The following is an 18,422-nucleotide window of genomic DNA, read 5'->3' as shown; positions in this document are numbered from 1 at the left end:
ATTTTGTTTTTTTACTGAAAGTAATGGCTTTCTTCTGGCCACTCTGCCATAAAGCCCAACTCTATGGAGCGTATGGCTTATTGTCGTTCTATGTACAGATACTCCATTTTCTGCTGTGGAACTCTGCAGCTCCTCCAGGGTTACCTTAGGTCTCTGTGCTGCCTCTCTAATTAATGTCCTCCTTGCCCGGTCTGTGAGTTTTGGTGTGCGGCCATCTCTTGGCAGGTTTGCTGTTGTGCCATGTTCTTTCCATTTGGTTATGATAGACTTGATGGTGCTCCTAGGGATCATCAAAGATTTGGATATTTTTTTATAACCTAACCCTGACTTGTACTTCTCAACAACATTGTCCCTTACTTGCTTGGAGAGTTCCTTGGTCTTCATGGCAGTGTTTGGTTAGTGGTGCCTCTTGCTTAGGTGTTGCAGCCTCTGGGGCCTTTCAAAAAGGTGTGTATATGTAATGACAGATCATGTGACACTTAGATTGCACACAGGTGGACATCATTTCACTAATTATGTGACTTCTGAAGGTAATTGGTTGCACCAGAGCTTTTCATGGGCTTCATAACAAAGGGGGTGAATACATACGCAGATGCCAATTATCAGTTTTTTATTTCTGAAAAATAGTTTTATGTATATATTTTTCTAATTTTACTTCACCAACTTAGACTATTGAGTTCTGATCCATCACATATAATTCTGATTAAAAAAAATTGAACCAAAAGATGTAATGTAACAAAATAGGTAAAAAGCCAGGGGGGGTGAATACTTTTGCAAGGCACTGTGTGTACATATATATATATATATATATATATATATATATATATATATATATATATATATATACGTGTATCGGGCGCGAGTGCGCTCCAGCGGCGGCTCGCTCCTGCTGTGATTCTACACAGTGGGAGCTGATCAGTGGATCCCATGGACCCGATGTCCACAGGCACCCGCTGATTGTTCAGTACACAAGGCAGATCGCCGTTCTGTCAGTAAGGAAGGCATTGAACCTGTGTTCCTGCGAAGCAGGAACACTGATCTATGCCTTCCTCTAGTACAAGCACCTTCCCCACAGTAGTAAAATACCAGCTAGACCCACAGTGAACCCTATGATAGCCCCTGATGTTAACCCCTTCCCAGCCAGTGTCCTTAGTACAGTGACAGTGCATATTATTTAGCACTGATCACTGTATTGGTGTCACTGGTCCCCAAAAAGTGTTGAAAGTGTCAGTTAGTGTCCAATTTGTGCGCCGCAGTATCGCAGTCCCACTATAAGTCGGTGATCACTGCCATTACTAGTAGAAAAAAATAAATTAAAAAAATTCCATAAATATATCCCATAGTTTGTAGACACTATAACTGTTGCGCAAAGCAATCAATATACACATATTGGGATTTTTTTTACCAAAAATATGTAGCAGAATATATATTGGCCTAAATTGATGAAAAAAATTTTTTTTTTTTTTTTTTTTGTTTATTTTTTTTATTGCACATGTTTTATAGCAGAAAGTAAAAAATATAGTTTTTTTAAAGATTGTTGTTGTTTTTTTTTGTTTATAACGCAAAAAATAAAAATGTAGAGGTGATCAAATACCACTAAAAGAAAGCTCTATTTGTGGGAAAAAAGGACACACATTTTATTTGAGTACAGCGTTGCATGACCGCGCAATTGTCAGTTAAAGTAACGCAGTGCCGTATTGCAAAAAAATTGCTTGGTCAGGGGGGTGGGGCAAATCTTCCATAGGTCAAGTGGTTAATCCAAGTGAAAACTAATAACAGAGCGCCAAACAGTTATCTCAGGATTCCATAATTCTTTATTGCCAATGATACTTTGATAGCAAGAAGACAACATGTTTTGGGCGCAAACACATCCCCCTTCATCAGAATACACCATTAACCATAATGGACCTGTGAATGCAACTAATATAAATAATGTTGATAAAATAATGATAATGACATCAATTAATAGAAAACAAATAAATAACTTTCTCAAACCAATCTGGTATAAAAAAAAAATTATATATATATACATATATATATATATATATATATATATATATATATATATATATATATACATATATATATATATACATATATATATATATATATATATATATATATATATATATATATATATATATATATATATATATATATATATATATATATAAGAAATAAAGAATAAAATAAAATATATAGTTTCCTTTAATTACCTTTTTTATACATCTGCACACCAAAACTGGAATGAAGCACACATACATACTTCTCTATACCAGTTTTCATTAGTACAGTCTGCTTTCTGCAGCATCGCTGTAGTTACTGTAAGCACATCAATCGCAGGAGACAAGGGTACTGCATGTAAAAAAAAACTTATAGTGTGTTTTATATATAACATAGCTGGGAATAAAAGGCAAGGATAACCCATTTTCTCTGGAATATGCATATCAATAATGTATGTTAAAATGCAAAAACATGCCACAATGAAATGCATGAACACCACATAAAAATAAGTCTAAACCCTACATTTAAATACAAATACAGAAATATTAAAGTGGTCCTAAGTGAAGCCAACAAAAATATACTCATATAAAAAGCAAATTAAATTATGAAACCCACCAGCCATATCCTCCAAAAGAAACGCTGCGTTTTCTTCGGAACATCTGTGCAGCTGCAGCTTGTCTTGGCGTCTCTAGCAACGACCTCTGCACTGTACTCAGTAGAGACAGATGAGGAGAGGAGGAGGAGGTTGACAGCTAATTCTGTGCCTGAGCCTTCTAACTACTGCTGCTGGGCTACGTTCAGAGGAAAAGCCACTTGTCACTTAGTTTCCTGTGTGTTGTGCTTCAGTCTGCTAACTGGACAACCTTTTCTGATCAACCAAACTTTTCATTAGTAAGGAGGAGCCTTGTTGTTTTCATGTTTATGTTCCCATTACTGGTGTTCTCTAAAAACACGTAAAAAAGGGCTGGTTCTGCAAAGATCAACGCAAGGTCAATGCAAGGCCACATACAACACAATAGTCACCAAACCGTCCTGATCACACTATAATGCTGTGACATGGTGCAATTTTATGCAGCACAGCTCACCACACATATCACCGCATGTCACCGCACCACAGTGCTTTGCAACATTCTGCTATACAGACCTGAATGTTATTTTGTGACTAGTTTAAAGGGATAGATCACCTTTATCTAAACACTGCCTATGCAGATAAGGGATGTCTGTGGACAAAAACAAGCTGTGCCACTTTCACAAAAGTTAAATAATGTCCTTGCTATAGGTATAGTTATTTATATACTTTATGAAACCTGACTGAAAATTCCAAAAACATTGCTAAGGATGTTTCTTAGAGACACCTAGCTGTTACTGTTCACCTTCACCATCACAGGAGTGAGATCTCAAACGCTGAGCTCAGAGCTACTGCATCAGGGGAGAGAAAATGCATGTGAGTGGGTTTGAATCAGAGAAAGAGCTTGCTTCTGTGAAGGTGAACGGTAACAGCTAGGTGTCACTTAGCAACATCCTAGGAGTTTTCCAGTCAGACTTCATGAGTTATGTAAATAGCCTACACCTACAGTATCTTACAAAAGTGAGTACACCCCTCACATTTTTGTAAATATTTTATTATATCTTTTCATGTGACAACACTGAAGAAATTACACTTTGCTACAATGTAAAGTAGTGAGTGTACAGCTTGTATAACAGTGTAAATTTGCTGTCCCTTCAAAATATCTCAACACAAAGCCATTCATGTCTAAACTGCTGGCAACAAAAGTGAGTACACCCCTAAGTGAAAATGTCCAAATTGGGCCCAAAGTGTCAATATTTTGTGTGGCCACCATTATCTAACATCACTTTCTTAACCCTCTTGGGCATGGAGTTCACCAGAGCTTCACAAGTTGCCACTGGAGTCCTCTTTCACTCCTCCATGATGACATCACAGAGCTGGTGGATGTTAGAGACCTTGCACTCTTCTACCTACCATTTGAGGATCCCCCACACATGCTCAATAGGGTTTAGGTCTGGGGACATGCTTGGACAGTCCATCGCCTTTACCCTCAGCTTCTTTAGCAAGGCAGTGGTCGTCTTGGAGGAGTGTTTGGGGTTATCATGTTGGAATACTGCCCTGCGGCCCAGTCTCCGAAAAGAGGGGATCATGCTCTGCTTCAGTATGTCACATTACATGTTGGCATTCATGGTTCCCTCAATGAACTGTAGCTCCCCAGTGCCGGTAACACTCATGCAGCCCATGACACTCCCACCACCATGCTTGACTGTAGGCAAGACAAACTTGTCTTTGTACTCTTCACCTGGTTGCCGCCACACACCCTTGACACCATCTAAACCAAATAAGTTTATCTTGGTTTCATCAGACCACAGGACATGGTTCCAGTAATCTATATCCTTAGTCTGCTTGTCTTCAGCAAACTGTTTGCGGGCTTTCTTGTGCATCATCTTTAGAAGATGCCTTCTTCTGGGATGACAACCATGCAGACCAATTTGATGCAATGTGAGGCGTATGGTCTGAGCATTGACAGACTGAACCCCTACCCCCTTCAACCTCTGCAGCAATGCTGGCAGCACTCATACGTCTATTTCCCAAAGACAACTTCTGGATATGACGCTGAGCATGTGAACTTAACTTCTTTGGTCGACGGTGGCAAGGCCTGTTCTAAGTGGAACCTGTCCTGTTAAATCGCTGTATGATCTTGGCCACCATCCTGCAGCTCAGTTTCAGGGTCTTGACAATCTTCTTATAGCCTAGGCCATCTTTATGTAGAGCGACAATTCTTTTTTTCAGATCCTAAGACAGTTCTTTGCCATGAAGTGCCATGTTGAACTTCCAGTGACCAGTATGAGAGAGTAAGAGCGATAACACCAAATTTAACACACCTGCTCCCTATTCACACCCGAGACCTTGTAACACTAATGAGTCACATGACACCGGGGAGGGAAAATGTCTAATTGGGCCCAATTTGGACATTTTCACTTAGGGGTATACTCACTTTTGGTAGTTTTTGTTATTGTTTGTTAGACATTATTAGCTGTGTGTTGAGCTATTTTGAGGTGACAGCAAATTTACACTGTTATACAAGCTGTACACTCACTACTTTAGATCTTAGCAAAGTGTAATTTCTTCAGTGTTGTCACATGAAAATATATAATAAAATATTTACAAAAATGTGAGGGGTGTACTTACTTTTGTGAGATACTGTATATCAAGGGCATTATTCAACTTTGGTCATTGCTGCACAGCTTGTTTTTATCGACAGACATTCCTTACCTACATAGGCAGTTTTTTGGTAAAGGTGAACTATAGACTTGCATCCTGTACTTTCTTCAACACCCCCCCCCCCCCCCCCATCTGATGTCACACACTGTAATCTGAATGCCCTCCAAGTCTACACAGTCTCACAGGGAGACATGCACAGCTGAGGCTGTCAATCACCTGCTGGGTGCTGGAGGGGGAGGGTCCCCTGGGATTGCTTGATGTCCAGATGAACTGTTAGAAGTGACAGTAGATAGCAGAGGAAGAAGAGCACACAAGATTCACAATAGGTGCTTTGGATTGAGGCAAGTACACTATAGAAGGATATGCTTTGTTCATTTTGAATTTTAGAGGTGTACAGAACTTTAACCACTTCAGCCCCGGAAGATTTTCCCCCTTAATGATCAGGCCATTTTTTGCGATACAGCACTGCTTTAAATGACAATTGCGCGGTCGTGCAACACTGTACCCAAATGAAATTGACGTAATTTTTTTTCCCACAAATAGAGCTTTCTTTTGGTGGTATTTGATCACCTCTGCGGTTTCTATTTTTTGCGCTATAAACAAACAAATAGAGTGACAATTTTGAAAAAATATATTTTTTTTGCTATAATAAACCAAAATTAAAAAAACAAAAAACTAATTTCTTCATCAGTTTTGGCCGATATGTATTCTACATATTTTTGGTAAAAAAAATTGTGACCATGTGGGTGGAAACATGAGATCAAGTGACCAAAAGTTAATCAGTACACATAAAACAAATAATAGTGATACTCATACAATTGTGATAAGTATAAAACAATCAATACACAAAAATAAAGTAATGTGAAATGAAGAAGATATAAACACTAATTGTGCTGGTGAGACACAATGGGATGTAGAACATAGTCCATATGATGAGTGCATGAGAAGTGGAGAAGCACAATTAGTGTTTATATCTTCTTCATTTCACATTACTTTATTTTTGTGTATTGATTGTTTTATACTTATCACAATTGTATGAGTATCACATGTTTGAGCGCTACACATATTTTTCCACATGCTGCTTTTGAACTGTGTTAGCTGCTTTTTATTTGTATATTGTTTGCATTTGGGTTTAGCGCATTCTTTTCTCCTCCTTCCCAATAAGCGTATATTGAAAGATTTATGGTATTTTTATTATTTTTTTCTTTACTAGTAATGGCAGAGATCTGCGATTTTTAGGGGGATGTGTCATTGCAGCGGACAGATCGGACACTTTTGACACTTTTTTGGGACCACTGACAGTTATACAGGAATCAGTGCTATAAAAATGCATGCCTGCTATGGCTCTCATGTGCTAATTAACTAATTGGACTTGCTCATGAAACTCAGGACATGAAGTAATGTGGGCAGGAAACAGGGAAAAGGACTTGAAACACAGCCATGTGCTAGAGACAAAAAGGCAGTTTTGCAGGACTCCAAAAAGCAAGAAGCAGTCTGGAAGATCCTAGATCCTGGAAGACGACTCTACCATAAAGAAAGACTAAAATTAGGATTGTTACCTGGGGATGATGCTAAATCTACAACCCAAGTTCAGTAACTTTTAGTGTATCAGGAACCATTAAAAAGGCAGAGACAGAAAATGCAGTTGAAATCACACCTTTAATGTAATAGCAAAAATAACAACAGTTCAGGAACGTAGTCAAAAACAGAAGCCAGGGTTTGGAAGCCAGAGCCGGTAATCAGATGAGCCAGGATCAGGGAACCAGAAGTCAGCATTGTCAGGAGCAGGAATCAGAAGAGAAGTCACCCAGACCAAGTCATACACAGGAACACAAGCAGGAACACACTGGAGATGTTGACCATGCGAGGCCACGGTGGGAATGAGCAAATCTGTTCCTTTGGAAGTGTCCATAGGCATACCAACTGGTTCACCAGGACCATACATTAGTCAGGTCATCTGGAAACGGGGTTTAAAGAACTTTCTCCACTTATCATGCACTCATCATATGGACTATGTTCTACATCCCATTGTGTCTCACCAGCACAATTAGTGTTTATATCTTCTTCATTTCACATTACTTTATTTTTGTGTATTGATTGTTTTATACTTATCACAATTGTATGAGTATCACATGTTTGAGCGCTACACATATTTTTCCACATGCTGCTTTTGAACTGTGTTAGCTGCTTTTTATTTGTATATTGTTTGCACTTGGGTTTAGCGCATTCTTTTCTCCTCCTTCCCAATAAGCGTATATTGAAAGATTTATGGTATTTTTATTATTTTTTTTTTTTACTAGTAATGGCAGCGATCTGCGATTTTTAGGGGGATGTGACATTGCAGCGGACAGATCGGACACTTTTGACACTTTTTTGGGACCACTGACAGTTATACAGGAATTAGTGCTATAAAAATGCATGCCTGCTATGGCTCTCATGTGCTAATTAACTAATTGGACTTGCTTATGAAACTCAGGACATGAAGTAATGTGGGCAGGAAACAAGGAAAAGGACTTGAAACACAGCCATGTGCTAGAGATAAAAATGCAGTTTTGCAGGACTCCAAAAAGCAAGAAGCAGTCTGGAAGATCCTAGATCCTGGAAGACGACTCTACCATAAAGAATGACTGAAATTAGGATTGTTACCTGGGGATGATGCTAAATCTACAACCCAAGTTCAGTAACTTTTAGTGTATCAGGAACCATGAAACAGGCAGAGACAGAAAATGCAGTTGAAATCACACCTTTAATGTAATAGCAAAAATAACAACAGTTCAGGAACGTAGTCAAAAACAGAAGCCAGGGTTTGGAAGCCAGAGCCGGTAATCAGACGAGCCAGGATCAGGGAACCAGAAGTCAGCATTGTCAGGAGCAGGAATCAGAAGAGAAGTCACCCAGACCAAGTCATACACAGGAACTTTTACAAGCAGGAACACACTGGAGATGTTGACCATGCGAGGGCACGGTAGGAATGAGCAAATCTGTTTAAATAGCCAAAAAGTGGCTGGCTGTAGGCTGGACTAATGAGACAGGTAATGGTAAGGTCACTGTGGAAACAATGAGTGGCTGGTAATTAACCAACAGCTGAGCAACCTCTGTGCACTGAAATAAAGAGCTTCTAATAAATAGCAGGAGCCCAGCCCTGACAGTACCCCCTCCTCAACAACCCCTACCCCTCGGAGGGGCACCAGGGTTGAGGGGAAAAAGTCTATGGAAAGCACAGAGGAGGGCAGAAATGTCCGAGGATGAGATCAAAGAGTGTTCCTCCGGACTGTAACCCCTCCAGTGAACATGGTATTGTATGCGTCCACGAAACCTATGGGATTCCTGATGGTTGTCAATCTGTACCGGGCGAGGGCGTGGTACCGAGGTGGTATAGTAGTTGCACACCAAAGGTTTTAATAAGGAAACATGGAATACATTGGAAAAACACATGTTGGAAGGAAGATCTAATGCATAGGCCACTGGGTTATTTCTTAGGGAGCATACAGAAAGGCCCAATATACTGAAGCACCAGTTTTAGTGAGGGAACACAGAGTCAGAAGTTACGAGAAGACAGTAAGACCCCCTCCCTAATTTTGGTAGGGGGGCGCAGGTAGGTGTCGGCGGTCAGCATGGAATCTGTACCTCCCTCTGGCACATTGCAAGGATTCTTGGACCTGCACCCAAGTGGAACAAACGTGTCAGGCTACATGGATGGCTGGGACTCATAGCTCCCCTTAAACGGAGATAATCGGGAAGCGGTATTGATGGCGCTATTCTGAGCAAACTCCACCCAAGGTAACAGATCTGACTAGTTGTTATGGTGGTCAGCAATATAGCTACATAGGAACTACTCTAAGGCTGGGTTGCCCCGTTCAGTGGCCCCATTCGACTGCCGAGGAGAAGAGCTGAATTCCTAACTATGCACAAAAGGCTCGCCAAAACCTGGACACAAACTGGCTACCCCTCTCTGAGATGATAACTTTAGGTAACCCATGTAACTGAAATACCTCCTGAGCAAAAATTAAGGGAGTTCTTTGGACGTAGGCAACTTCTTTAGCAAAATATAATGAGACATTTTCGAAAACCGGTCAACCTCCATAAGAATAACTGTTTTGCTCTGGGAGTTGATTAAATACACAATAAAATCAATAGACAAGTGAGTCCAAGAACACTCTCGACTAGGTATGGGTTGTAGGAGGCCCACTGGAAGGTGTTGGGGTGTTTTATTCTGAGCACACATGGGACAAGCGGCTACAAGGGCGGTTACATCAGGATGGAGACTAGGCCACCAGAATTAGAGACATAGACCATATGAGTTGATTCTTCCCTGGGTGCCCAGCTGCTTTAGGAGAATAGTAGGTCTGGAGCAAAGCAGTTCAGAGATTCTCGCGGACAAAGCAGCAGTCATGAGGTTTTTGAGGAGGAGAATAGATCCGAGAGGCCAGAATTATCTCACCCAAAAGTGAAGTGAGACTAGTGCGAATAGTGGCCAAAATGCAGTCCAGAGGTATCACGGGAGTAGGAACAGACTCCATCTTGGAAGAAGAGGAAAACTGCTGCGACAATGCATCAGCCCTTATATTCTTCATACCGGGTAAGAATGAGACTATGTAATTGAAGCTTGGCAGAAAAATGGCCCACCACGCCCTTCTGGGAGATAAGCATTTTACCTCAGACAAAAATGTGAGATTCTTATGATCGGTCAAAATGAGGACCAGCACAGTAGTACCCTAATGGATGCCTCCATTCTTTAAGAGCTAAAATGATGGCTAATAATTCTCTGTCTGCAATTTTGTAATTGCATTCTGCAGGAGACAATTTCTTAGCAAAGTAGCCACAGGGATGCATAGAGCTCTCAGAGGTAGGATGTTGAGACAGGAGAGCGCCTACTCCAGTTTCAGACGCATCAACTTCAAGAATGAAGGGTAACGTAGGATCAGGATGTGCCAGCACAGCAGCTGTAGCAAAAGTGTCCTTGAGGGATTCAAAGGCTTTAATGGAATTTGGGGACCAATTTTGCGGGTTGCCATCCTTCCTGGTCATATCAGTTAGGGGTTTGACCAAAGAAGAGAAATTACTAATACATTTCCGATAATGATTGGCAAAGTCAAGAAAACGGTGTAAAGGATGTAGACCTACGGGGTGAGGCCACGGTAAGACTGCAGGTAGAGTCCATCGAAAATCCGGCAGTAGAAATAACATAACCCCAAAATGTACCCTGTTTATGAAGGAACTCGCACTTCTCCAACTTGCAATACAGGTTGTTCTCTCTCAAGCTTTGTAGCCTCAGCCACGAGGAGGAATGGCAACAGGTTGAAAGTCAATTGTGCAAATATAAGGCCAATGTGGCGTCAAAATACCAGCTTGACCTTTGTCAAAGACATTACTGAATTCCTCTGTCAATGAAGAGAGTGAAGACGTGCACATGACTGTAATCACTTTCTGAAAACATGTATTAGTGCATTTTGGCGACCATGACAGAACCTGGGCACTACGCCAATCAAAAGAGGGATTGTGCCTCTGTAACCAAGAATAACCAATGACAACTGGATAATGAGGTGAGGAAATTACGTGGAATTGGATTATCTCATGGTGAAGAGCCCCTACAGCCATGGTCAATGGAGCAGTTTCACGAGTCACATGAACAGGCTGTAGAGGTCTCCTATCAATAGCCTCAGTGTCAAGTAGGGAGGCATGATGCTGCAGCGGTATCGAGTACTTTGACACAAAGGCACTAACTATGAACAAGCCTGCAGCCCCAGAATCGATTAGTGCCTGGATATCGATGGAAAACTCAGACCAGGAAAGGGTATCCATAACTAGAGGCTTATCCTTCTGGATAGCTGGGGACGCAAAGACGCCACCTAAGGTCTGTCCCCTGCGGGACCTCAGGTGCAGGTGTTTCCCGGATGGGTAGGACAGGACTTCAATTCAAGTGACCTGCCTGGCAACTGTAGGCACAATCTCTCCCTCCTCCTAAAGGCCCTCTCTTTGTGAAAGAGCATGTGAAACCCAGCTACATGGGCTCTACTTCACTGTAAGACTCGGGCCCAGGAGGCATGGGAGATGAGGGAGGCATGGGTGGGAAAGCAAAGCTCGGAACCAAATGTACAGGAGGATTCTGCAAGCGCTCCTTAAAAGGAAGGTCTCTCTCGGAGTATGGTAGCAATGAGAATGGCAAACAAGATCAGCTCCCCAAGATTCCTAGGTATATCTTGAGCTGCAATCTCATCTTTAATGCTATCAGAGAAACCATCGCGAGCCTCATCATTCCAACAAACCTGCTGCCAGAGTACGAAATTCGATAGCGTAGTCAGCAGCTTTTGGAGCAGAGGTGGCAAGCAAGCGGGAATATCAAATACCCTTTTAAGAAAGCCACAAACTCAGGGCAATTCCGAAGAACAAGTTTTTGTGTCTCCCATAGAGGGTTTGCCCAAGTCAAGGCTCTGTCAGAAAGCAAAGAAGTAATGAAGCCTACTTTGCTTCTGTTCGTAGGGAACGCCTGGAGCAGCATCTCATAATATAGTCCAGCCTGGTTGAGAAACCCTCTGCAGTGAGCTGGATCGCCCCCAAAATGCTGGGGAAGCAGAGGAGAACCTGTTATACCTCTTACAGTGGTAATATTAGAGCTGGGTGCTTGCACAGAGACCGGAGCAACAGTAGGGGTGGCTTGCAACACTGGTTGTACCGGAGCAGCCAGAGTGGGAGGATCCAGATGAGCAATTCGAATCAGGACCGTCTGTAACGCTATGGTGAACTGATCCATTCGGTGGTCCTGCTCATCCAATCTGGAAAAAATATTACAACTAGGTGGATTGCCTGCATCTTCTGAATTCATGGCCCTCGCGTAATGTCAGAAACCATGAATCAGGCAGAGACACAAAATGCAGTTAAAATCACACCTTTAATCTAATAGTAAAACTAACAACAGTTCAGGAATGTAGTCAAAAACAGAAACCAGGGTTTGTAAGCCAGAGCAGGTAATCCATCAAGCCAGGATCAGGGAAGCAGAAGTCAGCATTGTCAGGAGTCAAAAATAAGGAGCAGTAATCAGAAGAGAAATCACCCAGGCCAAGTCATACACAGGAACACAAGCAGGAACAAACTGGAGGTGTTGACCATGCAAGGGCACAGAGGGAATGAGCAAATCTTTTTAACCACTTCAATACCAGGCACTTAGACACCTTCCCGCCCAGACCAATTTTCAGCTTTCAGCGCTGTCGCAATTTGAATGACAATTGCGCGGTCATGCTACACTGTACCCAAACAAATTTTTTATCATTTTGTTCCCACAAATAGAGCTTTCTTTTGGTGGTATTTGATCACCTCTGCGGTTTTTATTTTTTGCGCAACAAATAAAAAAAGACCGAAAATTTTGAAAAAAAACAAGTTTTTCTTTGTTTCTGTTAAAATTTTTTTGTAAATAAGTACGTTTTCTTCTTCAATGACGGGCACTGATATGGCTGCACTGACGGGCACTGACTGGCACTGATACGGCGGCACTGATGGGCACCGATGAGGTGGCACCAATGAGGTGGCACTGATGAGGTGGCACTGACGGGCACTGATGATGGGCACTGATAGGCGGCACTGATGGGCACTGATAGGCGGCACTGATGGGCACTGATAGGTGGCACTGGTAAGCGGCACTGATGGGCACTCATAGGTGGCACAGATGGGCACTTATAGGCGGCACTGATGGGCACTCATAGGTGGCATTGATGGGCACTCATAGGTGGCATTGATGGGCACTCATAGGTGGCACTGATAGTTGGCACAGATGGGCATGGATGGGCACTGATAGATGGGCACTGATGGGCACGGATGGGCACTGACAGGTGGCATGAATGGACACTGATGGGTGGCACTGACGGCACTGGTTGTTTGCAGTGATGCCCCTAAGGGTGGCATTGTTGGGCATCACTGCAACATAATTGTGCCAATCAGTGCCCATTTGTGGGCACTGATTGGCACTGACTGGGCACACTGGGCACATGTGGATGGCCATGGGGTACATACCTGGCCATCCACATGTTGCCCCTTCCCTGGTGGTCCTAGTGGCGATCCCTGGTGGTCCAGTGTGGTGATCTGAGGGGGGGCTGCGCTGATAAACAATCAGCACAGACCCCCCCTGCCAGGAGAGCCGCCGATCGGCTCTCCTCTAATCGCGTCTGTCAGACGCGAGTGAGGAAGAGCCGATCAACGGCTCTTCCTATTGACAGCGTGATCAGCCATGATTGGACACGGCTGATCACGTGGTAAAGAGCCTCCGCTGGAGGCTTTTTACCAAGATCAGTGTAGCGGTGTGTCAGACTGACACACCGCTCCACCGATCGCCGCGATGCGCACCCCCGGGAGCGCGCTGCGGCATGTTATCCTGCTGGACGTCATATGACGTCCAGTCAGGATAACAGAACCACTTCCCGGACGTCAATCCGCTATAGGGCGGGCGGGAAGTGGTTAAATAACCAGAAGAGGCTGGCTGTAGACTGGACTAATGAAGCAGGTAATGGTAACCAGGTGAGTCACTGTGGAAACAATGAGTATCTGGTAATTAACCGACAGCTGAGCAGCCTCTGTGCACTAAAAGAAAGAGCTGCTAATAAATAGCAGAAGTCCAGTCCTGACATAAAGATAGATAGCTTGTGCATGTGTATGTTGTATGCATATTTTGTCAGTACAGTAAAGCATTTTTGTTTCATAAAGCAAATTAAAATACTCTACAGAGCTTTTTTATATGCTTCCTTGCTTTTACCACAAAGAACCTTAAAAGACACAAAGCGAGACAATTGGGGGCTCATCCAGGATTTGGGCTAAAGTTCAATTGAAGCAGACCTGTTTTCTGTGCTGTGTTCTTTTGCTTGTGCTAGGAAAAATGCTGCATATACTGTTTAGGAAAAGTAAGGTTACAGATGTTTCTGGTGTCCAGGAGGAGATGTGTAACCTGCCAAAGACAGTTAATGGATGTCTGTTGCAAGGGAGCTTGCTAGATATGCTTCTTCTTTGAACAGAGTTTGGGGTGATAGAATCGTATTTTCCTCAAATTTTAGTCTTGAAAGTTTTGGGTTCAGCAGGGGAGAGTTGCAGACGCTGTGTTTGGTTTACACTTCCTTCATGCTTTACATACAGAATCTGAAATGACGAGAAAAGTAGGGGTAAAACAAGACTTGTTAAAAGAGCAGCTTGCAGTGACTACTGAGTGTTTGCAAGACACTGCAAGGATGGCAAGTAATCAAAAAGTAGGGCCCTCAAAGTCAAACTGCTGTGGCTTCGAAGTGTGTTCCAACTGTAGGCAAAGCCAAAAATTTGACTGAGTTGTGTGCAGCTCTCATGAACAAGTTGCCCTAACAAAAGACAAAGGCCCAAAGTCTGTAGGTAGAAGTAGGAAATGTGCCAATGCTACTTCCTATAAGCTGGAAGCTGTGAATCTGATCAACTCAAATAGTGATGGTCCAGTTGATTCAAACAATAGGAAGCCAAGGCCTATGATCACCAGGAGACAAATGTGGACTGACTTGGGGGTCCCTACAGAGGAAACAGATGTGCACCAGCTTTGCTTAAGAGGTGGAAGCAAGTGGCTGGGATCAGTAAATTCAGTCACATTAGGTATTTCTGTTGATTGGGGCACATTGCGAGAGAGTGCTATGCTGTGAAGACTGACCAGCAGTAGGACAATGCTCCCAGGACAGCATGGAGAGAGATGCAGGTTTATTCTTTCCACTGAAAATCAATGCCTTCCCGTGAGAGGCAACAGGGGGCACCCTCTAATGATTTTGCAGTCAGAAATGGGCAGATAGAGAAATGTGAGCAGTGAGCAATTTCTTTTGGCACAGTTGTAAGGAACATATAATCTGCTTTGTTTTTACTCTTTTAAGGTAACAAACATTAAGAGGGGAAGCAGGCAGAGCAGATGACCAAGCCAGATAGGATGAGGCAGACCAGAAGAAGAGATGAGAGCATGAGGAAGATATAGATGATTCCCTGATGATTGCTAAATTAAAGTGGACTTACCTGACTTATCTGAGCGTTTCCTTATGACCAGAAGGACAATGGGCTTTCATCTGGAGTTTTTCTTCCATCTATGTTACACAGACTGCCAAGGACATTGCTAACCCTGCTGAAAGGAACATTGCAGTTTGTCCAGGGACAAGGTCTGATCACCCAGAACATACAAAGGTCAAAAAGGATTTTTTTCCTCCCATTTACAATATGGGGAGTTTATTTTGCCCTTTTCTGGACAAAGGTTTATATAGCTGCAATTATGCTATAAAAATCAAGAGGTGGAATGTGTTTCCATCGCTATTTTAGTGATTTTTATAGCATAAATATAGGTAGAAGCCGGGGCGAACACCCGGCAAACACCCTGCAAATTTGGGTGTTCGCGAACGGCTGAATAGGCAAATGATTAGACCGAACTCATGCTCGGGCAAAAAATGCTCGCCCATCCCGAATAGCGATGTAAAAAAAAAGAAAACTAATACAGATAATACTTTTAAGGATTGGTAAGATACAATATATTACAGTTTTACTTTTGGATTTATTTTAAATCTCTTTTTGATAAGTGATTACAACGCTCATGTAGCTCTTCTGAGGATTGAAACTCTTGTGCTCAAAAAAAGTTTAATAAATGAAAACTTACGGTATATAAATGCAACAACACAAGACCAGGGAAAGGTAACGAAAGTAATATATTGCTTTCATACTTTACATAACATATGGGAACATTCTAACTCATAGTTCTGGATAATATGTCACAAGTTCCTGTTTCATTCCTATGTGTTCCTTTTTATATGAACTCTTTTTATTGCACAATAGTAGCTGCAGTGATATGACACTATGTGATGTATGAGAACTCTGACACATGGCTTTGCTGAATATTATGTCTTTGTCTCCTGTCTGCAGAGAACGTGATGACAATCACTGTGAGATGGTGTGAAGTGATACTGAAAACTAAATGTATTTCCCCAAAGCTTAACTTCATCCTGGTAGCTGTGGTGGTGGTAGAGGAGAAACCAAAGCCAATGGGTGTGCCATGGGGTGAGGCTTCCTGCCTATACTGAGAAGATGAGACCACAGTTTAATCTAATGGTAACAAGTGCACACAGCAGACCAGTCTACTCACATTTGAGCATATAATTTAACCTCCGTTCTGTGAAGGACATTAAACTTCAAGTCATACAAATGTGGAAGGAATAAAAGAAAAGTTAGCAATCACTCATTCTGTTCAACAAGTCATAACTCTGGTAGGGCGAGCACAAACACAGTTGCTTTACATGGGTTGTGCAATGATGGGGTGCCACCTGCTGCCTGGGCACCACATGTACTCTTAACTCATTCATGATTGGACAAGGAAGTGTTTACCTCCAATTGCTGGGGCTCCTCAGGTACCGGAGACTTTTTCCTTTGTCTATGGCACTCTGCTTTCGCATGAGCTCTCCCCTTTACCAGGCCTGGCCTGGACAGTATTATCTAGATGCACTTCCACTTACCCATTATAGGCTTTACTGTAATGAGTCCTACAGCAGGCCTTGTTGACACAAGCCTGTTGCTAGCAGACATTCCCAACAGAAGTTATGAAAATAAATAGCCCAGAAGCAAAAAGCCTTTTCACTGCATTACTTGAACAGTCAATTGCATATTTCCATGCTTCAGTCAACCTGGCCCATAGTAATGGCTCAATCCTTAGTTTCACACAGAACATTTGATAAAAGAGAGAGAGTGAGTAGAGGGGTAGAAATTACATCCTTTCCTTCCATGCTTACTCCTAAGGGGAAACACTCAGAGATGAAGTCTTACAGACAAAATCTTGCTGTAGCCTGGTCCTCAGACACTTCCTATGATGAATCCTTGGTGGCCCCGAGCCAAAACAAATTTTACTCTAGTGAAGTACCTAGGGTGCTCCACTGCTGGCAGGGGCAGGGTTGCCATTAACTCCAAATGACTTTCCAATCACTGGTATCTTACATATGGAGATGTCTATTGGCTCCTACAGCACCTGCATTGCTTATTAATCCAACGTGTCCTCTGGCACTATCGTATGGCCAAAAAAAGTGAACTACAAAGGAACATTTGTGTTCTTACCCTACAAATGTACTTTTTCCCATGAAAATATGTAAATCTATCAGGTCTTTGGCACACATTTGTTTTGGTCAAAATTGATTTTCATGCTGTGCAACTCCTTGTGAATGCAAAAACAGCTAAGAAGGAGGTCAAAGGCATCTTAAATGGAAGTCAGATGCACCTCTAAGTATACCACATTCCCCTATCTACCTAAGGCCTTAGGGCGTCCTAATTACACACCGGAGAACAACTAGTCAATTGAACTGATTGTTGGCTGGCCTTTATCCTATTTGGCTTTACGTAAAGTATCATTAAACCCACATCATAAAAAACAATCAATAAATGCTGTTTTACATGCTGTTCATACTCACTCAGGCACTATGAGATTTGTTTTCTGTATTCTGCAAAAAACCTGTTTGATCCTGCTGCTCTCTATCTCCACCTTCTGTTCATGTCCCCAATTCAGCTAGGGATTTTGCAGCTGTGGTGGCAACTCTGCACATGCTCAGTTTTTTGTGAATTTTTATGCTGAGCATTTCCCTCTATCACATCTGAGCAGCCTATGTGATTATAGAGTCACACAGGTGGGTGTACACACAGTGGTAAATGACAGCCCACTCCCTCCTCCTTCATGCCCACTAACCAGCCAAACACAATGGGAGCGGAAAAACACATGTAGATTAATGGAGTCTTCACCTCCCTCCTATTCTAAGACACAGGCTGGAGGGGTGTGACACAGCCTGTGACTGTCAGAAATCCGGCCACACAACATGTGACCAGGGGCAGAGGACTAGAAGCTTTGCCTGCTTATGTTTCCCTGCAAATAAGCTGGTAAAGAGCTGGATTAGGAAAAGGGGACTTAGATTTTTTTTTATTAAAATAATTGCAGTGCCATAATCCACATACAGAAATAGAAGAGACAATGTAAATTAACAATTTGTGTTTAGTGTCACTTTAACTGCTTGCCGCCCGGCCACTGTCAAATGACGGCAGGGCGGTGCAGCTCTCATTCTTCATATGATGGCGTCCCAGAACAGCCGCCGTCGCGTGGCCCGGGGGACGCGCAGCGTGGCGATCGCAGCCACGCCGTGTTGCTAGGACACGGCGTGACCCCGATCTTTGTAAAGAGCTGCATCCGGTC

General features: G+C 42.6%; 1 protein-coding gene and 1 long non-coding RNA gene across 10 annotated transcripts in view; one reads left to right on the top strand and one right to left on the bottom strand.

Moving 5' to 3' along the window:
* The window catches only part of LOC141129010 (uncharacterized), a 109,906-nt gene extending 93,258 nt beyond the window's left edge, over nucleotides 1-16,648 (top strand). The window contains exon 3 of the long non-coding RNA XR_012241755.1: nucleotides 15,097-16,648. This is a non-coding gene — a long non-coding RNA (uncharacterized lncRNA). The remainder of the gene's footprint in view (nucleotides 1-15,096) is intronic.
* RAP1GAP2 (RAP1 GTPase activating protein 2) overlaps nucleotides 1-18,422 on the bottom strand; it is a 1,157,030-nt gene that overhangs the window by 878,498 nt on the left and 260,110 nt on the right. For 2 of the 9 annotated variants that reach the window (XM_073616713.1, XM_073616714.1), the window contains exon 1: nucleotides 2,620-2,843. The exons of the other annotated variants lie outside the window; for them this stretch is intronic. In XM_073616713.1, the coding sequence (XP_073472814.1) occupies nucleotides 2,620-2,663 (44 nt within the window). In that variant the 5' untranslated portion in view covers nucleotides 2,664-2,843. Of the gene's footprint in view, nucleotides 1-2,619; nucleotides 2,844-18,422 lie in introns of those variants that run through there. 9 annotated transcript variants of the gene reach the window in all.

The sequence above is a fragment of the Aquarana catesbeiana genome, linkage group LG02 (assembly GCF_042186555.1).
Source record: "Aquarana catesbeiana isolate 2022-GZ linkage group LG02, ASM4218655v1, whole genome shotgun sequence".
Taxonomy (NCBI): domain Eukaryota; kingdom Metazoa; phylum Chordata; class Amphibia; order Anura; family Ranidae; genus Aquarana; species Aquarana catesbeiana.
Note: the sequence above shows the minus strand (reverse complement) of the source record. Positions and strands in the feature narration are given on the sequence as shown.